The 26434-nt window shown below is 34.4% G+C and overlaps 1 protein-coding gene across 3 annotated transcripts in view; it reads left to right on the top strand.

Moving 5' to 3' along the window:
- Dmd (dystrophin) overlaps positions 1-26434 on the top strand; it is a 1613500-nt gene that overhangs the window by 106772 nt on the left and 1480294 nt on the right. For all 3 annotated transcript variants that reach the window (XM_023715436.1, XM_023715435.1, XM_023715434.1), the window contains exon 11: positions 18580-18741. In XM_023715436.1, coding sequence (XP_023571204.1) covers positions 18580-18741 — 162 coding nt within the window. The remainder of the gene's footprint in view (positions 1-18579; positions 18742-26434) is intronic.

Consider the following 26434-nt stretch of genomic DNA (forward strand, 5'->3'; position numbering starts at 1 on the left):
AACCTAGACATAGAAACAGACATAGAAGGAAACATGCTGTATGATACCATTTGTATGAGGTGTCACTCACATTTGAGTTGCTTGACACGAGACACCCACGACTTAAAGGGGGAGGTTATATATTGGCTAATGTTCCTAGTACTATGGTTACTTGGCCCCAAATGGAAACAGCATGATGAGAGGGTTTTGTAGCACCTAACATTTTATGGTAGCCAAGTACTAAGATCTGGGGAGGGAGATGTACCCTTCCAGGTCAGATCCCTACTGATCCACTTCTAACCAGGCCTCACCTCCTAACAGCACTCTCAGCTGCTGAGCTCATTAATAGATGAAACCACTGATAAATATAACACCACCATGATCCAATATTTTCCAGATATCTCATCCTTGGGCATATGAAAGTTTTTCAGGTACATTGTAGTTCTGAACTGTAACATCAGAATAGAAGTCATATTGTAATAAAAACAGAATAAAATAGAGATTTCAAGGGGCTGGGATAGGCATAAAAAGGGAGATATGAAATAGCCAATAAGTAAAATACTCCAGTACTATGTAATAGATAATTCCTAGATATTTGTAAATCATAAAGCCAATAGTTGACAGAACCATAGTATATAATTAGAAGTTTCTTAAGAAGATAACTCTGAGGTGCTCTATCAAAAATAATAAAATATAATAATGCGAGGAGTGCAAACTGAAGGTTGTAGTTAGCTTTATGGCATAGATTTTCCGCATTCTTTCATGGATTTATACTTCCCTCCAAACTCAAATTGTGTGTGTTAGTTATGTACAGTTCTTTGTATAACAGACAAAATTCTTAAAGAGAATAGAGTTGTCAGAGCATGTGGAATATATCTATGTATAGTATTTTAGGGAAGGGTCTACAGAGTGTTCAGGGTCTCACTACTAGAGCAGACTTGTATTGATCCACCTATTTTACAGCCTCCCAAGAGCTGGGATTATAGGCACATGCCACCACGCCCAGTCTCAATTGCTGTCTCAGTGTGCCACAGGGGCAGGCCGGCATGGCAGGCCCAGGGATGGAACCCCTGGTCCCTGCGCCTGTGCTTTAATCCGCTGAACTATTGGGCTGGCCCTTATGCAGAGTATATTGAAGGAAAAATTTTTATAAGTGATGACACAAACCATTTAAGCAAGAGACAGATTTCATAACAGATTCAATAAATAATTATAAATCCAGCATTAGAAACACCATAATGAAACTTCATAATTTCAAAACAAATTTATTAAAGCATGCATACAGTTGAACTAGATGACCTGCCCCAGAATCAAAGTTACACTAACATAAAACATTTTAACTACAGCAAAGAAATCAGTTATTAATAAGGGAAAATAACTTAGTATGCTGGAAAAATACCATCAGTCTAAAATTACGAATTTAAGAAAATCACATTCTGAATGAGAATAAATGAGATATTTTTAGAGGGCAATGGAAATGAAGATTTATACCTAGCAGAACTTTATTTTAGCAACTTCTTAAATTAGTAAAATTTTAAGAAGAAGGAAAATATATCTAAAATGAAAGTCGGAAGTACAAGAAGGCATGATGAAAATAATTGTTAGGCCTTAAATACAATTAATCAGGTATTGATCACAGGAAAGATGATTTAATTTGTATGGAAAAAATGGTCATTTTAGTAAAAAATGCTAAATTGAATTACCATATAATTTGGATGGTAGTTCTTAGCATCACATATTAACAAGTATTTTGTTATTGGCAAAGATGGTAGAAGGAACAGGGACGGAATTAGCACAGTGTCTCACAACCTGCCTGGCAAATGTAGGGCCTGAGTTGGATTCCCAGTGCAAAAAAAATAAAATAAAATAAACATTAAAGACAGAAAAGGTAGCAATGTTCACAGAATTTAGGCCTTTAAATTGTCAAAGATAAATACTAATAGAGTATATAAATTCCTAATATTTAACAAAAATATAGAATAGTACAGAAAAATTGCAGTCAACATAATCAGGCAAGAAAGGAAGAAAACAGAACAGCAAAATGTAGGATGAGCAAGACAAATATATACGATAGTAGAAAAATGCATCTGTAGTCAAATATTATTTGCTAACTAGATCCTTATAAAATGGTGGAGATGCAAGGCTAGACTAAAACTAAAAGTATGAAATAATTGCTTTTAAAACATAAAGACATGTATTGAAGGCAGAAGATGGAAACAGATTTTTCAAAAATATTTATTCAGCACAAAATTCAAGCATGTAATTTGTGTCCGATGTCCAATAAATTAAAGTCACTGTCATTATTAGAGATAAAATGAAATAAAATATAATTCTATAATTTATATAGATACAAAAAAGCTTCAAAATGAATGAAGCAAAACTATTATAATTGGAAAAGGAAACACATATAATTATATAACGTGTGAGATTTCTGTGCTTCTTTCTTTGAACATAACCAGAAAAGTTAGTAAAGGTCGTGATAATTAATAATTAACAAGTTGGGGGCCGGGAAGATGGCTCAGTAGAATAAGCGCTTCCCTGGCAAGCGCGAGGGTCTGAGTTCAACCCCTGGTTCTGAAAAAAAAAAATTATGAAGTTGGAGCCAATGTAGTTTGTCCATACCTGTTGTCCCAGCTACCCAGGAGGCCAAGCAAAAAACTCACAAGTTTGAGACCACTATGAGCACGTAGCAAGATCTTGTCACAAGATAATTTTTTAACAGTTTGGGATATAATTTAGGGCTGTAGTATTCAAGGTCCTGGTTTCTGTCCCAGTGATGGGATGGGGTAGTTATGGTTTAACATTTGTCTCAGGAACACAAAATTTTAATATGTCCCTGTTAGGATATTTTCCCCATTACTTTTAGTACTGGGATTGAACCTAAGTCCTACATACTGAACTGTACTTCTAGTTCTTTGTAGTTGTATTTTGAGTCTTGAAATTGTCCAAGCTGGGCTCGAAGTTTTAGTCCTTCTGCTTCAGCCTCCAAAGTTCTGGTATTACAGGCATGTGTCACCATATTCATTATGCTCAGAGAAATATTTTTCAATCAGAAGCAAGTTTGAATCAGTAAAAACAATCCTTAAAACATTCATGGGTTAAAGATGAAATGAAAATGGTTTATAAGTGAGTTAAGTGAAAATAAAAATGCATGTAAATGCTCACACATTTTAATGGTTATAAAAAAGCAGTGCTGAAAACTAATGAACTAACACTACATCTCAAGAGGATGAAGGCACTACAATAAATGAAAAGAAAAAAAATAAGAGCAGACATAATTGAAATAAATAGGCAGTCAATAAGGGAAATTATCTATTCATATTTAAATTTAAGAAATTGACCACATTCTGAAAAGGAATACAGAAAAATGGAGAATTCATTTTAAAAAGATTTTTAAAATGAAAATGCTATGACTAAAACTACATTATATTTTCTAAAGAGAGATTTGAAGTATCTGGAAATATTTATGCAAATAAAATGTAAAGTGAATTTATATAAAATATTACAACAAAAGAAATGAAGTATTACACAGAAATCTTTTTTGGAGGGCAGAACTAGGGATTGAACTGAGGCCCTTGCTCTTGCCAGGCAAGCGCTTATTCTACTGATCCATCTCCCCAGCCCCAACACAGAAATCTTAAGGAGAAATAGAAAACTACAAATCAAAACTCTTCTCTCAAGGAATATATTAAACTGAGATTGTAGCATGTCAATTATAATATACTTTCTAGGAATAGCTTATTTCAATCTTCTACAAACTCTTCCAGAAAAATGCAGTGTAAATACTAATATATGAGGCTGAAGATACAAAGTTATAAAATATTTTTAAGTCAAATCAGAATGAAATTGTGCAAGAAAGAAAATTCCTCGCCAGCATACCTCATCCATCTATAAGGAAAAGTCCTAAAATGAGATATTTCCAATTCACCCAGATATGTTCAAAGCAGTTTTTAAGCTTGATGCACTCTTTACTTCCCATGTCTTCTCTGTTTCACATTTTATACAGTGTCATAGCTTTAAATAGCATTTACATACTATTTTTTAAAAAATATTATCTGTGGCAATTTCCTTGCTTACCTCCAGAATCTATGCCCTTTCTTCTGTATATATTGATTTTGGTAGCTACTGTTCTCAACCTTATACTGAGGTTTGTGTTCTCACAAATCCACCCCACCCAGTGTTCTGCATAGTTGTCAGTGCCAACTCATCACTTATATTTCTCAAGGCAAAAACTTTAATTGAACATTAGCTTTTGTCTTTACCAGCCTCTGTGTCAGCAAATCTAAATATCATTAGCCAGAAATAACAGGTATGTAGACAACCTGTATTTTTCTGTGTAAATCAGTTTTCTTTTAATTTCAGATGTACCAAGCTCATTTTAACTCTGTGTCCTTAAAAATGTTATTAGTAATATTGTCCTAAAGGTATAAATACGATGTCACAAAACTTATATTAAACTTATGCCCAGATGATTGAATAAACCAAATATGTTTTGAAATTGCTGACCCATCCTCTCTTTTGCTGCTAAGGTACAGGCATGATTTTCAGCAAAAGAATTATGCCAGTAAAGATAGATCTATATATTAAATTATTGATCAGGCCACTGTTATGGATATGAGAAGTATGTGAACAATGCAAACTCTATTTAAAGAGTAAAATACTTTGAGCTACTGAATTTCATCTAAAATTATAGAGTTAGCAAGCTAAATACCAACTGACTTCTAATATTTAATTCTGCTCTTGGCATATGCAAAAAAACTTCCAATAAATTTTACCTTTCTTCTTGCTAATTTTCCCATATCCTGAAAAGTACTTGAGAAAGGAATTGCCACTAGCAGCTCTCAATGCTAATTTGTTGCTTCGCTCATTATTTATAGCTGCTTTGTTCAGAAGTGCTGATGGGACAACTATGAGACTAAAAGAAGGCAAAAGAAGAAATAATCAGTGATGAAGTAGAGGCACTAAATTTTGGGTGATGAAAGATGAAAGAACAGAGGCAGTAACTTAAATTGAATAACAGGGTTTAAAAAGATATGCTGATTTTCAGGATAATAAATGTCTAAGCATTTTTGCACTGCAAGGAAAGATCCTATAGGCAGACATGCACAATGTACTTAAAAAACACAAAAAAGTCTTACAAGATAGTATATATGAGCAAAAATAGAAAGACTGACTTTAATTTTTATTTACTTTATAGAAGAAAGGTAAATCTAAATTTCATAATAAAATAGAAGAATCAATATAGTTAATATATTGCATAATTTTATCATAAAGTAGTTACTCACAATGTAAGATATGAGCATAAAAATTTCTCTAACCAATATTAGCTGAAACTTTCCTTCTCCCTTTTTCTTGCTGACCTTTCCCTTTCCCCCATCCTAGTTTCTTTTGAACAATTTCTTCCCATTTTACAATATCTACTGCATGTTTTAGAACTCATTTACTCTTTCAGTTTCTCACACCATGGAGACAGTACCGTGTTTATGCATATGAGTTATTTCACTTAAGAGTACGTTCTCAAGCTGTATCCATTTTCCTGCATAAAAGTCTCAAATTTAGAAGACCTGATTTTAAAAGGAGAAAATTGAAATCATAGAAAAATACGTTGAGGTGGAGAAGAGTGAGACTGAGAAAATTTGTCCATGACTGACCACATCCCAGAGGAGATAGAACTTTAAGCAATGTAGGATGTAGACTGATGAAATTATGACATTAGGAAGGAAAATGGGGACCTGCCCCTTAGCTCAGCTCTTTAAGTGCCTGCTTCAACAAAGCAGTCAGGCTCAGGTTGCTGTGGTTCGATCCCCACAACTCAATCCAGCCAAACCTGCCCTGAAGGCATTCGGCGAAAAAAAAAGGAAGGAAAACCGTGAAATATACACGTAGAAAATTGAGTGATGAGACTGGTAAATATTTGGTATAAAAAGGCTTTACTTGTAAAGATCAATTTCAAATGAGTAGGAGTGTAACCAAACACATTCAAGAAGACCTCCTATTCCAAATACTTTCCAACTCCTTCAATGACTTGCAATACTAATAGTTATCTGAAAATCTCCCAGATTTTTCAGAAAATAATCATTTTATTTAGCACTGTGCACAATTTCATATATTAACAATCAGAAGAGAAGGGACTCTTGTGTTATCTTTAGTTAGTATTTCCTAAATATATTTGGTACTATCCTGTTTTGGAAAAAAAAAGAAGAAATAATAAAAAGAAAAGTCATCTAAATCATTCTTTGGTGTTCCTTTGTCATCGGTGTCACTGTGTCCTAGTGCCAGTAATATGGATTTCAGATATTTACTTTTTCTCTAATGTATCCAGTGGGTTGGTACTGTTCACATTTTAGGAGGAAGATAACTTCCCACCCAGGAGGTAAATTCAAGATCATAGCCCATTTAATGTAAGAAAATAGATGTGAAGATATATGCTACTTTCTTCCTAGATTACATTTTTTTCCTTCTATATTGGCTCCATTTGTCTCTTGTCCATTTCCCCCTAATTATACTCAAGATTGGATACATAATTTTCAAAGCCCAATACAAATTCTGTTCCTTGTTTAAAAATTAAGAATCACAGCAATAGCTGAGAACTAACTCATCAAGCAATGTCCTAAAGAGGAGTTATGGCACCTAGGAAGATGGGTGTCCAAAAAGTCCATTATAGGTGTCATTTTATATTTCTCATTATGTTTACATCTAAATGGATTTAGAAAATACTCAAGAACCTGGCCTCTTCTCCATTAACTCTCATTGCATAAAATATTTTACTGGACATAACCAACAGGTAATACATGTTTAAGTATTTTGGGGCAGGGGACATAGCTTGGCAGCATAAGTGCCTGCTTGGTAAGCACAAGGACCCAGGTTTGATCCCCAGTACCTCATGTTGTGCCAGCCCATAACCATGGGTTTACTGAGCTAGACTTGTGTGTATGGCAGCACATGCCTGTAATCCCTGCACTGGGAAGGCTGAGACATGAGAATCACTATCAGTCCAAATTGTGTAGTGAGACCCTTTAGCAAAATAATATTTTCAGACGGGGGAGATGGCTCAGTAGAATCAGTGCTTGCCTGGCAAGCTCAAGAGCCTGAGTTCAATCCCTGGTTAAACCAAAATAAACAAATAAATAAATAAATAAATAAATAAATAAATAAAATAATATTTCCAAAGGTAGATTTTTAGAAATTTGATGTGTTAATGATAGTGTATATAAGATTATGTTTTCCATATTTTGAATTTGATGATTTCTTTACTAAGAAAAAAAGATAATATGTATCTCAAATCCTGACTTTCCTAGATTTGGTATGCTGTGATAAAACTGGCCCTTTAATACCCTGAGATATCTGGCTGGCCCTTGCTTGTCTATTTTTTTAAAAAATATTAGATGTGTCGAAGAGAATACTGAACATTTACTTGCATTGTATTTTAGTATTTCAGAGTAAGCTACCTATGGAATGAGAACTACAAATATTTTCCAAGTCCATCAAGCTTTGTGATCAGTTCTGCATTATACATATTCAATATTAAATTTTCATTAAAATTATCTACTTTATTGCTTTTAAATTATTGAATTTTAATAATATTTTCAGGTATGTATTAAGAAATGCTAATTTAAGTAGTGTTCTTCATTTTGTTATTTGTTTTACAAGCCCAATTGTTTTTGTTTATTATTATGTAATCCTTATTTAAATCATACTTTATTTCCAACTTCGCTCTTAACAAGTCTTCTTAATTCTTGATAATCATACAAATTACACAGATGAGTCAGTATGGTATCCTCAATCTGCACATTCTCTCATGATTCTATCTAAATATCTAGTGTAGGTTTGGACTGAGCCTGAAAATTGTATTTGGAGAAGTTGTATATAGATTCTGTATTTAGGCTTTGGTGTATTGGTCAGTGATGGTGAATGTTTTAAAGATTTGAATGATACAAACAGCCTACTATGCCATGGGTGTTATTGGTTCACCACCAGTGGTCCAAGCCTTTATAGCAGCAAGTTTTTTATTTTTTTAATTTTTTTTGGTGGAACCGGAAATTGAACTCAGGCCCTTGCGCTTGCCAGCGAAGTGCTTATTCCACTGAGCCATCTCCCTGTCCCCGGAGCAAGCTTAATATGAATTTCCTAAGGTGCCCTGTGTCTCAGATTCATTCTTTGTGGGCCATTAACTTTTTAATCCTCATTCACTTCTCATCATAGCTAGTGGATTCTGTATATTCTAGAAAATAAGCTCATTTACAATTGTATGCAATTTAAGCTAAACAAGAGAAAATGTGATAGCCCTGCACAGAGTTGCTTTTAGTACAACAAACTAAAGAGAAAATATTTTGCTGACATAGAAAGTAAATAGTCATGGTAGCCCGTGGGATACCAATCTCTTCCTCATGAACCCTATGTACATTTCCCATGGAGAAGACACGGAGGAGCGAGCTCTGCAGAGCCACAGTCATTGTTTGCACCTTCTGTTTAGCTACTCTGACTTACAACATGTGCTGCAATTCTACTGGTGAGGGCAGATCACTTGAGATCTGTTTACTCGTCCCTTAAACCAATTTACTTGTAGTACAATGGACTACATACACAGATGATAAGAAAAAGCCATTAATGGGATGAGATAGAGGAGAGATGACATATGGAACCAGTTCATGTGTATTTCAGCTACCTTAATGTTTTCCAATAGTATTTCGTAGTAGATGACTATAGTCTCTACAAGGGATTGAATGTAATGTACACTTTGTCTGCATTAATCTGTCCCCTGTGCTCACAGAAACAAGTGAGTTATTTTCTGTATTCATAACCTGACATTCAAGCACTGTACACAGTGTTTAGGCAGCAGAAAAAACAACAATTCCTTCTCACATCTAGTTCCTGCTTTCCAAGGTGCCTATCTCAGCCAAACAAATCTAATCAGAACCAAAGAACCAGGCAATAGTTTTTTTTTTACACAAAACTACAGATGCATCTCTCTCCTCTACTTGGACAAGAAAATATCAGAGAGCCTTGTAATACCCTTAGAACAAAACAGAGCAGATATTACTGAGCTAGACCTAACTACAATATTTTCATTGTTGTATGCACCACAGTGGTGTCAGGAAAGCATAAGTATTGTTTATATTCCACTTTACCTTGTACAGAAACTTGTGCAATATTAATAAGTTTATGTATTTGTAAAGGTTGCAAAAAGGTGCCTTCCTAGAAAATGGAGGACAAAAGGAGCTTTTCTTAGTTGCTCCCATGTGACTTTAAATAGATACCACTTTGAATGTGTTTGAACATAGAGCACACCTGAACCTATCACATCTTTCAACAGAATGTGAACAGCAAACTATGCAGATATATAATGTAAAAAGACCCAACAGAAACTCTGTGTACATCAGCATACCATTTTTAGTTGGGAAAGCTATGTTTGAGAGTATCTGACTGATGACTGAAAACCTTTAGTCATGACCAAACCTTATGACCATCCATGACTGCAATCTAAACAAGACAGTGATAAATGTGCTTTCCAAATATTATAAGTAAGGTGAAATAGGCAAGAGACCATATCCAGTCTTTAAGCTGAAAGTCTGAGTTCCGCAGTGGAGCAATTTATTGTTATATATCAAGGTATCTTCTACTCTGAAGTGTTTGGCACATTACTACATCAACTGAATATCAAAGCTCTTATCTATGGAGAATGTCAACTTAGCCAGTTTATATTACAGTGGACAATTAATTCACAACCCCCCATATCTCTGTAATTTGTCTCAGTATGTTCTTTCTCCCTTAGGCATTTCTCTCATTGACTAATCACCCATCAACCTCAGTTTAGAAGTACCGAGTATAGTTTTTTCTAAATATGATTCCTTACATTCTCCTACTTATGTTTGATTTAGAAGTATGAATGCTTGTGTGGTTTCCTCGCATAAAAGCAGAAATCATTGCCTGAAGTCCACTAAGCTGTTCAGTGACTGCCTTCCTACCATTATTGATAACTTCCAATCATTGCTTGATGCTTCAACCTGATTTTACCCCCAGTTTTGTAATTTTGGCTTAAATATATACTTAACAGATTGCTTGAGCATGTAGTTTTAATCATGACCCAGTTGATACCTGGAATCTGATTTTTTCTCATCCTACTGAAGCAGGAGAGAGTCCATATGATGTTTGAATTATTTGTAATATGAATTAGTTACTTACTTTCTAAAGCATATACTTTCATATGTAGCCAGAGAGCACGTGACCATTGGGATGGAGAAATTTTCCAGAGCAAGGAGGCCTGTAAAGTTACTTTGAAAATTAGTTGTGTAGCTTCCTCCTAGGTTTATTGAATTATATACTTCCATTACATTTTTTTGAAGCTAAAATAAGGTAACAGCTTGCAACTGTCATGGCAGCTGACCAATTTCATTTTTCTACCCATGAAGATGAATGGAAACATCAAAAATCCAGAAACGTAGTAGATATATTACTGTACACCTCATTGACCATTCTATCAGTGTTTGACTTGAGAGTGATGGCAATCTCATGCCATGTTTCATTCACAACATGATTTCCATCACTTTGTTCAAGTGTACTTCTTTCTAAATTCAAAGAACTTCTTTAATCTCCTAAGATAGAAAACAAAGGAAATTATAGCTAACGACGATGCCAGTGGCTTTAACATATATATATATATATATATATATATATATATATATATATATATTTCATTGTTTTATCTCATCTCTAATTGAACCTAAAAAGGCCCATGTCTATTAAATGATGTACATTAAATTTCAACTTCTTTGAGTATATACTTCCTGCTAGTTCTAAGCAACTAAATATTTTGACAACCTGTTTCTGAGACAAGTAGATCATTCTCAGTGGTTTTTAGATAGTTCCTATCATTTCCTAGTATGGTTCCTTAAGCACCTTACAATAATGCACAACAAATTTAAATTTATGGAGCAGTGAAGTTATCTTTCAACAGGTAATCAATGGATTTGATAGAAACAGAAGCCCACATTGTGAAGTATAGCATGACTTTCTCTTCATCTGCTGTCATTTCTAATTCTGTTTGTTATGTTCTGAAGATTTGCATATCATTTCTGGAACATCTACTTTCAGAAGCTTTCTGGAGCATCAGAGTCCAAGTTGATAAGTATATGCCATCCCCGTGTATTTGGGCTCCCAATCTCTGTGACACCTGTCTTGGAACTTTGCCTATTTGCTTGTGACACAATGGTTGAAGTGGTACCTTTTATCATTCCCTGAGATAGGAACAGAGGTATCTACTCCCACACCCAAGTCCCCTATCTCAACCCTGCCATTCAGGAATTCCACCTAACTATAATTCTCTCCAAAATAAGCATAAACCTCTAGTTTGTTAACAAATGTAGGATGGGCCAGATTTACTATTTGTTTTGTTAACCTTTTAGAAATGTGTTATTACATCTATCTCTTAGAATGAAAGGAACTTAATCCTTATGGTTTTCACCTAAAGCCTATGACTAAAAATCTAGAGCAATAAAGATACCAGTGCTTCTTAATCTAATGAGGATGAGCTTCAGACCAACTCTAAGTTTAATGGCGGGGTTAGGTTAGGATGAAACAGCTTTGAAAATGCGTTTAAATTTACCAACATGATTTAGTTAAATTGAATGCTTTTATTATTTGACACTTGAACAAATGCTATCATCTTACTAACAAAAAAATGCAAAATTAATAATTGTGCCATGCCAAGCTCACTAAATGCGAGGCTCCAGAAGAGGAAATTTGTTGACCAGGGCATCCTGGGAAGTCTGCTACATTATCCAGGCTGCTATCCTGTCATGGGTCTTCCTTTTCAATTCTTGAAGAGACAAATGACTAAGATTGGATGTCAGAATACACATTATAAGATTCCTACCCTAGCAATAGTTTGTGCTAAGACTTATTGTTCCTTATTGTTCTACCTTCTGCAAGGTGCCGACATACAAAATGTCCTGGGTTAATGATCTTATCTAAGGATAAGCTTTCATAATTTGTGGTTCTTTTCATTGTTTTCATCTGAACTTCGTACTTAGTCTTTAAGCTCATTTGCTACCAAAATGACTCAAAAAATGAGGCTTAACTTTAACACTGGCTGAAATATTTCCATATTCAGAAGAAAAACAAAAAAAATATACTAAAAGTAAAAATACATTTCAAGATGGCACTGTTTAGTACTTATAAGCAATAGGTAAATAAGTAGTTTGCTTTGTTACAAGATGATAAAAAACTATTCCTGTTTTTATGTGGTTGTTTGGTGTGTATCCCCCCCCCAACCCTTTGGTACTCAGGACCTGGTGCTTGCCAGGCAGTCACTTAAGCCACTGAGCTACCTCCTCAGCCACTATTCCCATTTTTTGAAAAAAAAATTGACCATCTAAGGGCCAGCCAAATAGCTCAGAGGATTAAAGCTCCTGTAAGTAGGTGCAGGGGCCGGGGGTTTGATCCCAGGGCCTGCTGTGCTGACCCTGCCCTTGAAGTGTGCTGAGACAGCAATTGAGACTGGGCGTGGTGGCATGTGCCTGTAGTCCCAGCTCTTCAGAATCTGTAAACAGGCAGATCACTATAAGTCTGATCTAATAGTAAAACCTTGAACACCCTATAGACCCTTCCCTAAAATACAGAAAAAAATCAAACATCTGATATGTATTCATTCCTTATTTCCTAAAGAGAATAATTAATATAATTTTGAAGATTCACAGATAATTTTTCTGCCCAAAGAGTCTTGAGTATTTTCCCCATGAGGTAAGGCAGAACCTCCTAGAGACCGTAATTCCTGAAGAAATACATTCCTTATTCTTCTGTATTTATATCAGTCTTGAACTACAAGTGCATGAAAGCAAATGCTTGTTATGGTATAGGAGCAACTAGAAGGTATGTTTTATGATGTTAAACCTAGAATAATTGATAAATTTCAAAAGACAAATTATACATAACTGATATCTCACACATAGATAGGTTCAAAAAATACTTTCTAAATTAGATGATTGGGAGCTGGGATACAACTCAGCAGCATAAGCATCTGCCTGGCAAGTGCAAGGTCACATGTTTGAATCCCAGTACCAATAAAATAAAATAAATCATTGGATATAAAACGGTTCATGTAAAGACCCTAAATATTTCAGGATGATATTAAAAATAGAAATAGCTAGGCAGAATCAAATTCCTTTTTTTGTTGTGTGTGTGGACTGGGAATCAAACTCAGGACCTTGCACTTGCCAGCAAGGTACTTATGACTCTGAGCTATTTTCCCAGTCATCTTATTTTTCTGTGAAATATTCATATACCTTTTCTGTGGTAGTTGTCCTTGTTAAATATATCATAATATAGTAATACATGTATATCCATGTTTATAACAGCACAATTAATAATAGCTAAGTTATAGAAGTAGCCTTAAGAAAAAAATATATATAATGGAGTATTACTAAGCCATAAAGAAGGATAAATTTGAGTCATAGATAAATGGATGTCTCTTGAGAATATACTGCTAAGTGAAATAAATCAGACACAGCCTACTAAGGATTGTATGACTTCTTTTGTATAAGAAACTCAGCATATAATTAATTTAAAGAACAAAATAAAGAGAAATGATAGGGAACAGGGAGGCATCATTGTGGAGATCACAAAGGTATGTGGGGAAAGAAGTAGAGGGGAAGGTAGGGAAGAGAAGGAGAATATATTTAAGGTGAGATATTTGTATATGTACCATTTCTCTAAATTGAATAAATTTATTATGTATCACTAATATATACTAACAAAACTTTTTAAATAAGAAAATGCTTAAGTCAAAGTGCGTGCTGGGTATACTCATTCATCCCATTCCATGAGATTTATCAGATTTGTGAATTTTTCACATACAACTGTTTCCAGAAGAGATGACTAATAAAAACACTCAGTAAGAAAAGAATGAATGAAAGAAACTTTCCCATGTTTACTCCTTGGCCTCACTGATATTGAAAGGAAGATATTTGTACAGTTTTTCATGAATTCAAACTGTGGGTTAAGTTTCCCAAGTGTATGCCTTTATTTAGCACATGTGTCTAATTTAAATACAATGTTCTTAATAAGTATTCACTACTCCCTAAGCATCTTAACAGTAAGAGAAACAGAAAGTAATAATAATTCCCCAGCAGATCTTATTTGCATATTGCAATGCCAAATCCATATTCCAAATTCATGTTTAATCGTCAGCTTACACATCACCTCATAAATGAAGCAAAATGGTTCTTTGATGATAAATGTATTAAGTATAGTATAGAATATCTAGCTACTTTAAGCCATTTTTTTCTTTTTCTATTTTTTTGGGAAGGGTCTACAGGTTGTGCAGGGTCTCACTACTAGATTGGATGTGTAGTGGTCCTCCTGTCGACAGCCTCCTAACAGCTGGGATTACAGGTGCGTGCCACCACGCCCTGTCTCCACTGCTGTCTCAGCACGTGCCAGGGGCAGGGCCAGCATGGCAGGCCCAGGGATCGAACCCCCAACCCCTGAGCCTGCATGCAAGGGCTTTAATCTGCTGAACTATTTTGCCGGCCCTCCTTTAAGCCATTTCGGTATAATCTTTTTGGGTAATTTTCTCTAGTTTTAATCATGTACTCACAATTTAAGTAGATGGTTTTAGTTCTAATTTTCAGCAGTTTATTTCATGTGAAGACTTTGTTCCCCTGGAGTTTCTTAAACAAGCTACACCTTAAGCAGTTTTAATACCACAGCACAAATGTTGACAAAATATTTCAAAAATGAAAATAAAACAGTTATTTCACCATGGAGATGTTCAATATCATCCTATTGCCAATAAGGTATTACTTTTTAATCTGTTATACTGGAAACATATTGGAAAAATACAAATTCATGTTATTATGTGTTTATCTTTTACTCAATTTTCTTTTTCTTTAAATTAGGATAAAATTTGTTCATGCTATATTTTCTTGGTAACCATAATTAATATTCAGGTTTTTTTTTACTCTCAGAGTTTTGTTGTGATTGCCAACCCTTTGAGGACTTTCTAATTCAAGCATATTTGCTGTTTCAGTCTAGATGTATAGGTCTTCTTAGTGCTGAGTGGAGTAGCTAAAGACATGAAATAAAATTTTAAAACAACTGGGAAGTATGTTGGCACAACTACAAATATCTTATTATGATTCAGGACTTCTGACTATCTTCTTGCAAGGGGTTAAGTGAGCAAGGAGTTCCAGAAAATAAACTAGCCTGGATTCCTATCAGGATCTGTCTACTAAAATGTAGAAACAAGATGACTAATTATGCTATGACTAATTCAAAGAATTCTGCAAGCTTGAATTGATACCAAGTCTTTGTGTTGGCTGAATTCATCAAAGAATTTGTATAAAACATTTTGTCTTATTGACTGCCAGGCCAGGCAAGGAACCAACCCACCTGAACTCATCTCTTCCATAATTACTTACTTTTTCTGCCCTGTAATATCATAAATAAAATAAATTTGAAGCTAGATATGTGCTTTAATATTATGCTGTATTATAGCCTATTAAGTTATAGTAGATGTCCACAGATATGCATTGAGAGGTGCACTGACTTTGACTTTAGACAGAGAAAGTACCAAATTCAAGCAATGTGTGACAAAGCAATTACTTTGTATTGTGAAAAGAAGGTTTCTCCAGCCACCTGTCATATGCTAGCATTTTTTCATTGGAAGCCCATTTCGCCAGAGGAATTCTGCACAGAATACACCAGCCTCTGCGATAGAATAAATTATAACTATGAGCACTGTTACCTGAATTGTTATACGATGTAAGTTTTACTTAAAATTTTGACTAAAAGTAAAGGAAAACTATGTTTGAATTAGAGTACACGGCAAGGTCTTGGTCACTGACCTTGGATAAAATATTTTAATAGAAAAAGAGTAAAGTTTTCTCCAAATGATATTGCATCCTATTCTGGCAACATTATTACAAAAATAAAAGGGAAATTTCTTCTCTAAATATACATCCTTCAGTGTTGATGGCCTTTTTTTTTAAACTGCTTTTTAAAAATCCATTTTTGTCTTTGCCATTAGACACCCTTTTTTTCCCTTTTATTCAGTCATGACCAAAGCCGTTGGACTTTATTCTAGAATCCAATCCTGAGTAATGAATGATTCAGCCATAATCTCTGGCCTCATTATGGCTTAGAGTCTAGTAAATGCACACAATTAAAGGGGAATTATATATTACTGAGGTACATGCTAAGACAAATATGAAGTGTAACAGAGAACGTGGGCACAATAAGTAGATGTGGTAATGCATATGTTAAATAGCTTATTTTAGGCATTTTATCACATCCATATATCAAAACATCATGCATCAGAAATATATACAACTTGTATTGCCAAATAAAAAGTTAAGACATTCAAAAATGTAAAGAAAACACAAGGGAATTGTAGTATGTCCTTAAATCAGAGAATGTCAGAGATAGCCATCTGGAAGAGATACCCATGTTTCTCAGACAAGAACAAATGTAAATTAGCCAATAAAAGAAAGCCTCGTAAGGGATTTCCCAAGGAAAAGAAAAAAATTAAGGCCAACTATCAAGAGGAATTTGCAAAGTGAAAGAAAAATTTTATAGCTAAAGCAGGGTGTACTAAACAGTTGCAAGAAGTATAACATAAATGCATCATATTTCTTTAGATAATTTTAGGGAATAAAGACTTTGTCCCAATAAAAAATGAAAAATCATTACTTGATTGCCACTATGGAGTTGTAAATTCGTTTTCAGGAAAACACACTATTGTTGTTTTGCAGGCAGATTTCAGCAAAGTAAGTGTCAGTCAAGAATCACATACTGCGTTAAGGAAAGATACAGTAATTACCTTAACTTGAGTAATAGGAGTGAAAAACTGAATGCAACCAGCACATATATAAAAGGTATAAGAAGCCAGGGAGATAGCTCAGTAGAATAAGCGCTTGCCTGGCAAGCATAAGGGCCTGAGTTCAATCTCTGGTTCTGCCAAATTAAATAAATAAATAAATAAATAAATAAATAAATTTTAAAAATTAAAAGATAAAAGAAAGGCTTGGTAATTGATTCAATAGACACTACATGGTGCAGGCAATGTCAGAGGAAGTAGAAACAAGCAGGTTTATGCTTAATAAAGACAATGAGTATTACCATCAAATTAAAGTTACTGTTTGGTTATTCATTACAATAGGAATACAAATACAGAAAATATGAAATACAGAGAAGAGGAGCAAAAGCAAGGTGGGGTGATATAAAGTGAATTACAGATAAAATCTTATTTGGTTATGTTAAATTTCAGGTGCTGCAGGACCACCAAGTAGAAATGCGCAGTAAGGAAATGCACATGCGAGGGAGGAAACCAGAGGGAAATGTGCACCTAACAAGGAGTAGCTTTGAGAGTTTCCAGCACAGGACTTGTACCTGAAGCGAAGCGGGTGCATAAAATGAAGAGAAAAGAAATCCTAGATCCCTAGAACAAAATCTTAAAGAAATTAAGTTTTGTGATTCAGGTCAAAACAATAGGAAAGCTCCTCCCACTCTGTAGAAGCTCAATTCTAGCCTGCTTTTATATTTTTCTAGATGCTTTAAGCTTTATTTTCATCTGAATAACAATGTGTTGTAGGTTAGCATCATTTAAAAATAATGATATCTCCAGCATCTTAAGATATTGAGGCTTAAGAATCAACACCTGTATATTGTTGGACATAATAGTAGTTGGTGTATAGTATGAAAACAATGATAATTTTTAAAATCAGTCACAGTCTTTGGATGGGGAGAATTTTTTGTACTAATTAAGCGGACCCATACCTCTTATAACAAAAATATTTTATATGGACATGACTTAATTCCTAATACAATACCTGACCAATTATTTTTTTAATTACTCTTTTAAAGGTGAACAGATCCTTGGAAGGAGACTTTGCAATCTGTTCAACATGCTATTTATACTTGAAAAGTATTAAATTATCATAATCATACTTATAGTAACAATCAAGATTAATTGCAGCTATATTAGGGTTGCTTATTATTTGTTCTACTTCAGCAGTAACACAAATCCAATTGTACAAATCATTTCCATATTCCAAATAGTGAAAGAAGGTAGGAGATAAACAACCATGTAAAGCTGGTTGAAACAATATTCAAAACAAATCTTTAACCAGATGGTTATCTAAAATTCTCTTTTTGAAAAGGAGCCAATTCTGAACAGATTGTATATGTGTCTCACTGGTGGAAGTGGATTATCTGTCTTGAATTGGATTGTGATGACGATGACCCTATTCTAAGTAAACTAAATCTCTTGAACTATGTAATGAGATCAGGAACAACATTCAGCCTGAGAACAACAGATTGCAATGACTGAGATAATTTTGCTAATTTTTTTTCTGCCTCTTTGCTTGCTGTACATGGTACTTTTTTTTCCTTGCAGAGATCCGTAGTCCTCTAGTCCTGCTTTTTCTCATTGTTTTTTCAAATTTTTGTACGTGGAGCTGAATGAGTGACAGGAAGCTGCGAAATCTGTCTTATAAAAAGGTGACTGTGGAGGAGCCTAGAATCTTCTTTTACTCTGCAGCAGGATTGCAGCAAAACTACAAAGGGTAAACATTTAACAGATTCCATCTAATTTCTTCTCTTTAGGCTGTGAGGAGGCAAAAGTTGCTTGAACAGAGTATCCAGTCTGCCCAAGAGATTGAAAAATCTTTACACTTAATTCAGGAGTCCCTTGAATCCATTGACAAGCAGTTGGCAACTTATATTGCTGACAAAGTGGATGCAGCTCAAATGCCTCAAGAAGCACAGGCAAGTACAATGAACAGAATGAAATTCTTTTGTCTTTATTACCTGAATATAGTGTTGCTAATTTTGTAGATTACAAAATGTATTTAACTGTTCGTACAATGGGATGTTTTCATTAGTTGATTTTACTGTTTGGAGGTAAGTGAAAACAGAGGTCTAGATTTTTCCTATAAGATTTAAAGGACCACTTACCAAACAAGAGCACTGAGATCTAGTGTTTATTGATAGTTCCATATTATACTAAAGCTCAAGGAAAACTGTAAGGAATGTAAGTTGTAAAGAAAATAACTTATGGTACTATTAAAATTGGCCTTAAATATTCTGTAATCAGCTTGTCCATTCATCATAGAATTATAAGTGATATGATCTCCAGTTCAACATTAATATATCACGAGAAATTAATGACAAAACTTAGAGAAATTTGCATCTTGTGCCTCCTGATCATGCTAAGTGTACCCACTGGATACTCTCATACACTGATGCACAGTGGATCCAAATTGTGAAATATGTTTAACCAGATTTTGTACAAGAGATAAAACTGTAATGAAAACAAACCAATGTTGACCTTAAAGTGTTTACATTTAAATCCTAAACATATTTACTTACAACTTGGAAATTATTTTTGAACTGCTGGAGTTCTATTTGTAAATTTATTTTACTATATTTGAAGTACCTCAAGTATTATTTATTAGCTAATTTTAGAACTTTGTGATAAGATAAAATACCTAATTTTGTATCTCATGTGCATATTTTAGCTGGATTTAAAGGCAATCTATGAGCAAAGATGTGAGAGACATTAGAAGGCAATTTGCAATGCTCAAAGGCACACTCTTCATTAACTGGTAGAGAAGCCTGGGGCTTTTCACTTTAAAATCAGTTTTATGGTAAAATGTTGGATTTGGAGATCATGGGGCACTGCTGTTACAGTAGAGTGAACCATAGTTATGGTGGTGTCTAGGGCTCCCCTGTACAAAACAGCCTGAGTTGTTTGACCATATTGCATGTGTTTGATGAAGGAAGTCCCTACAAATGTGAATAAACCAGACACACATGTGTAAATATCATATATTCTCCCTAGTATAAGAACTCAAAAGAAGAAATACAAATAAAAAGGTATAATACAAGTAAAAGGAAAGCAGGTTCTCGAGGACTAACTAATCAAGAGAGGCAAAGGAAAAGAGCTAGGAAACATGACAGTGACAAGCCATACAGTTATATCTAGGATATGGTTAAGGCAATGATCCTGAGAATCTCCAGAAGATTTTTGAATCTAGCAGTTAATTGGAAAGATACTCACCCTGACTAACTATATATACTGATATCTGTGAACTAAGCAACTGCACTGAAGATGGTAATCTGTAATAGTAGTTTCATGCTTGGAGTGCCTGTCATTCTGGTCTTCTGAATATGGGCTGCTTGTCATGACATGCCATTTCCTGCTGTACTGTCTCTCAGGTAGATGGTTGTTCAAAAAGAAGGGGGTGGTGAATGAAAGCAAGAGACAGGAAAAGGAATATTGTGGGTCTGTCCTGCTTCAAGGTTGCATATGGTGAGATTTTTGGACTTATATGTAAACATAAGAAGTATATAATTCTTTATGCCTATGTTAAAATATATTCTAATTTTTAAATGTTTTTTTCGTATTCTGTAGGGCCATAAAGTTCAACATATCAATACTTGATGAAAAATACCTGTTCCATGATATGCCTAAGATGTTTGATATTCAGACAAATAGTGAGGTTAAGCTTAACAGCCTAAGTTGTATGGTAATAATAATAAGCTTCTCTTCTGGATGGTTAACAACCTAAGCTTGCAGACAAAAGTTAGAGAAAAAAGAGCATTGGTAGAAGTAGTTTGCATAAGCTCATACAGTGCAGAGCAGGAGAATTATTCATGGGGTGAATGTCATTGCCATGGAGGATGAAGAAAGGGCAATTTGGGGATCCCTGATTAAAAAAAAAATGTTTTCAATTGTTTTCCCTGGGATAGCATGTATAAATACAGTAATAGAAATGTAGGATGACAGCAAGCATATTCTAGGATCTCAGCTTCTCTTTTATGTACATTTTTATTTTATTTTATTTTTTAATCTATCTATTTGGTACAGGGTCTCACTGTGCAGCTCAGACTCATAGTGATTCTCATGTTTCTGCCTTCCTAGCACTGGGCTTACAGGTGTGCACCACCACATTCAGTCTGGGTGGCCAGCTTGGTGCACCCCGGTGGGGGCCAACAGGATATATGGTACTGGGGATCGAACTTGGTTCCTTACACTTTCCAAGCAGGTGTTTAGATGCCTCAGATATCTGTCCAGTCCTTATATGTACATTTGAAAAAATTTATATAAGTCTGTGTAATTTCTGTAATACGGTGTATTCCTAGGACCTTCTCAGTTGGGCTTATCTACAAGTTGCCATAGTCAGGTCTTAATGAAATATTTGATATGGATAAGAAATCGTTATTGAATTGAGAATAACTGCAGGGCTATAGAGTAGTAGTTCTACTTTTTAAATTTTAGTGATATTTTCTTGTTCCAGGGTTTAACAATTTTGATAGCACAAACACTAATGTTGACAATTATAAAAGAGTTCATTTTGAGGCTTGTAGAATGAAACTAAAGGAGAAAAATTGAGACAGAGTGAAGCTATTACTGTCTTAGAAGAAAAAAAATAGAAATTCTTGAAAAGGTAGTTTAGAATTCTGCATTTATTTCTATGTGAACATAGGGCCCTATGAACATAAATACTATATTTTAGCTTTTAATATATGCATTGTTTGGCATTCTTAAATAAAACTATAATAAAATATCATTAACTGTAGCTTAAAAAGTACTTGCAAATAACAGCACACAGGTAAAACAAGGTATTTGAACTGTGTACAGAGGAATAGACTAGAGTGCTACAACGCTCAGATCCATTCTCTTTGTACTCTGACTGCACTTGTATTTTCAAGTTACTGTATTTCCTGACATGCAATACCCCTAGTGCTAATTTGTAATTCTGGAAAATGCAAGCTACCTGAAAGCAATTCAAATATTCTTCTTGTCTGAATATTTTAAGATGACAACAAATGAATTGGTTTTGGGAGCAGAATTATTATCAAGTCCTCAGATTTACTTCAAGGATTACATTTCTTAAAGCTCATTTTGAACTCCCATAGAAAGAAATAGAGAGGAGAGAGGATGTCTGTGAAATACAGAGTCTAATCACTGTGTTAGACATAAGACCCCTTAGAATGCCATTGGAATGTCACTTTCATCTGTGTGTGTGTGTGTGTGTGTGTGTGTGTGTGTGCATGTGTGTGCACGTGTGCGTGCATATGTGTGAACTTGCACATAGGGAGAAATGGTAATGCTTTATATTAATAAAAATAAGTGTACTTTTAAAATGTGGATAAAAATTCACTGCTTAGTTAAGGGTTACTGGTGTTTCCTTTCCATTTCGATAAATTATATAGTTATTTTAATTTGTCACTGAAAAGCAGGAAAAAATGAGAGATATTACCATATTTATTACTCTTAAATATGTGCTTACATTTTTTGTCAAATACAAGTCACACAGATTTGTGGCTGTCTGACTCCACCGTGTGGTGTACTGCTAGTTGTGCTACTAAATTTAAATCTGTTAATAGAGCTGCCTTTTTTGCATTTGAATAGTATCTGAGATTCTCAGGTATAAAAACTTTTCAACATTAAGGCAATGTATACCATACGTATACTGTCTCGTGAGCATACTCTTATTATACATATATAAAAGTAGATGCAGATTAAGATACTTCATTACGTTAATATTGGCATTGACAAATATAGACCCAAAAAGAGCTACATACTTCTTCATCAAGCACATTGATGATTCATGTGGCATAATTAGAAAAGAGGACTTTCTGATCCTGAAATGGATTGAAAAACATTTTATTTATTTAGTGTCATGAGCTTATATAAGTAAACCTTAACTTCTTAGACCTTAAACTACACATGGCAAGGAGATCAAAGCATAGGTTGACTTGTGAGCATTTTCTTTCTTTCTTTCTTTCTTTCTTTCTTTCTTTCTTTCTTTCTTTCTTTCTTTTTTCTTTCTTTTTTCTTTCTTCTTTCTTTCTTTCTTTCTTTCTTTCTTTCTTTCTTTCTTTCCTTCTTTCTTTCCTTCCTTCCTTCCTTCCTTCCTTCCTTCTTTTTTTTTTCAGAACCAGGGATTGAACTCAAGCCCTTGTGCTTGACAGGGAAGCACTTATTCCACTGAGTCATCTCCCCAGCCCTTGTATTTTATTTCAAGCAATAGAACTTAAGGAAATCAGTCTCAAATGACATGATCACAGAATTAGTACCCAGCACCAGTTCACTTGCACAGAGATTGTTATTGAAAAACAAAGTTAAAATAACACTTTGTTGAAACAGTAAAAGGAAATGGGCAGACACTTCTACAGAGAGAAATAGGTCTTATAGATATCAGAAACTTGACTATTTTTAAATGCTATGATTAAAAATGTAAAATCAGATTAGGGTTTCCTCATAACAATTTTAAAAGTGAAAACACCAGGCGGGCGTGGTGGCACATGCCTATAATCCCAGCCAGCAATTGGAAGGCTGGGGCAAGTAAATCACTATCAATTCTAAGCAAGCCTGGCTTGGGTAGTGAGTTTAAGGCCACCCTGGGTTACATAGTGAAATCACTTCTCAAAAAAATTTTTAAAAAAGATGATAAAAGAAAAGAAAATGGAAAGAAAGATAAAGAAAAATGAAAAAACTAAAGTTTGTTTTTTAACTGCTAAGAAACACATGGAGTGAATTGAAATGTTAATCCGTTAATTTCCTAGGACAATATACTGAAGCACAGAATTTTAATTTTATCATCTAAGATCTGGTAACAAAGCAAAACCCCAAACCAATCAAGTAAGAATCTGAGTACATTCTATGATTCCTCACGTGTAGTTGTGTCAAGATTCAATGGGAGGAAGTCTACATAATAAATTATGAGTAACTTTCTCTCCTACCTTATTATCCCTCATTCTCATGAGAAAAGCTTGAATATTGAAAATAGAGCTGAGAAATTCTTTATAAACTAATTTTGATCAATAGAGTTTTCAGCATGCATATTTGAGGCTAATCTAGCTTGGTTTTCTTTAATTCCATTTGTGTTTATTTTCTTCTCAACTTTGATGTGTCTTTATTTTATTTTATTTTGCGGAACTAGGGATTGAACTCAGGACCCTGCGCTTGCCAGGCAGGTACTTATTCTATGGAGCTATCTCCCCCACCTCATGTGTCTTTAAATCATTTTAGGAGCCACTCATAACCATGTGTAGCTACTTATATGTCTGTAATTCATAGGATTAAGAATTACAAAAGTATTCTGTTACAAGAATACAAAAGTATGTAAATATTTTTTTCCTTTTCTAATAATTTCTGTTTTTGAGTTATGAATGTGAAAGAACAACCCATCATGGACGACTGTTAGGATTATCCACTTCATTATGTGTTCATGATGTCATGCTATAAAAGAGAACAGAACTTTATTACTTAGATTATTGCTAGAAGCCAGAAGTTTCCCAGAATCAATTGCCATATTTATACTGGCATATTTCTTTTGTCCCACAGATTTTTACTTTCATTTATATGCATAAATAGAAGAAGGAAAGTAAATCTATTTAGAAATCAAACTCATTTTTTTATGGCAGAACCAGGGATTGAACTCAGGCCCTTGCACTTTGCAGGGAAGTGCTTATTCTACTGAGCCATCTCCCCAACGCCTCAAACTCATTATTATCCAAGAAGAAAACTTCAAAATAAAAATTCTACCATCTTTTGTTCAGGAATCTAGAACCTCTGAGTATTCCAAAGTACAATTCAGACATGATTTAACTTCAATGACTTCTCTGTCCCAGCAACAACGTGATTAAAATTAACTATCAATGAATGGGACAAAAAATCTTTTTTTTATAAAAAGGAAGTTATTAATTTAAACCAATCATATTAACTGTACTTAAAAAGAATATATATTTGAAGTCTAATATCTATTAAAGAAGAAAAAAGTTTAAGTCGCTTTAAATTTATTTGGAAATATTTAAACATAAATATTCTTTACTATGAAAATAAATGGCTTAAGAAATAAACACCTAAATGCAGATTTTGGTCTATCAGATTGAGTTTATGATTTCATTAAGAAATGAAACACACTTTTGTTGTATAAATACATCCATCTGATGCCTAAGCTACTTGGAAGAGTTTAAATTAGGCTCCTTCACTGATTTATGAATTAAAGAATATAAACCCACTGGGAATTCTTTTAAAATCTTATGTGATAATTGCATAATTTCACCAAAGATAAAGAAAATGAGGAACCAGTTACAGATTTTAGTTCAAGTGTTAAACTCCAGACTGCTAGAATAGAAATTTCTTTTTTTCTTTCTTTCTTTTTTTTTTTTTTTGCTCTTCAAAGTCTACTATGGTAACACAAGTGCACTTAATGTTTTTTTAAAAATAATTTTATTGAGAAACAAATAGCAATGAGACAGTTTCAAAAGCGTTAGTAGGACAGTTTCAATAATTAATACATTATGTAATGTTATCTTAGTGGTTATTCATAGTACAAGAAGCAGACATAATATCCTGTCCACAAACACTATTAGAACAAATCTTTCTATTCATTGAATTAAGAGAAAGTAGTTGTATATCTATCCTAACGATTCTGAATATACAGTTACAAAATGATCCTTCATTTCGTGACTCATCCACATGGCTGAGACTGACAAAGGATCTACAAACTGCGGTACAGTGTTTCAGGGTAAATCCTGAGGGGATTTGACTGACCTTGTCAGATACAAAAGTTACATTTCTTGTTATACAGGTCTTGCTTTATCTTGCTCTTAACCATCCAGCAGAAAAGTATAAACACGAGGTATAAAAAGTAAAGCCATATTATTATGCTGAGCTGTAAAAGGCTCAAGTCAACAACTGACATTGTGAGTCCTACAGAAAACCCACTACTATTATGGACTACTGGACTATATTGGAATATTTTGCTAAATTGACTTATCTACAATATTTAAATGGCAATGGAATTTCTCTGACAAAACTAATTTTAAAGCTATTCTAGGGCCAGTCAAATAACTTAGCAGATTAAAGCACCTGCAAGCGGGCCCAGGAGCCAGGGGTTCAATCTCTGGGCCACCATGCTGGCCCCGCCCCCGGTGTGAGCTGAGAGGGCAATTGAGACTGGGCATGGTGGTGCATGCCTGTAATCCCAGCTCTTGTGAGATTGTGAACAAGCTGATCACCATGAGTCTGATCTATGTAGTGAGACCCTGAGCACCTTGTAGGCCCTTCCCTACCAAAAAAAAAAAAAAAAAAAAAAAAAAATTAAAGCTATTCTAATGCTACATGTTCCCCTTATGTGTTACTATATATAACTTATTGCTTACCAATTTGGAGTAACTTTATTTTATTTAGACTTATTTACTTATGCGAGAAATAATCATCAGCAAGTTTTAGGTCATATAAAAATAGGACTAGCCAGGTAACTCAGTGGATTAAAGTGCCTGTTTAGGTAGGTGCAGGGACTGGGGTTCAATCCCTGTGAGCTGTGCTGGCCCCATCCCCGGAGTGCACTGAGACGGCAATTGAGACTGTACATGGTGGTGTACGCCTGTAATCCCAGTGCTGGGGAGGCTGAAAACAGGAGAATCACTGTGAGTCAGATCT

The sequence above is a fragment of the Octodon degus genome, unplaced genomic scaffold (assembly GCF_000260255.1).
Source record: "Octodon degus isolate 3935 unplaced genomic scaffold, OctDeg1.0 scaffold00041, whole genome shotgun sequence".
In the NCBI taxonomy this organism is placed as follows: domain Eukaryota; kingdom Metazoa; phylum Chordata; class Mammalia; order Rodentia; family Octodontidae; genus Octodon; species Octodon degus.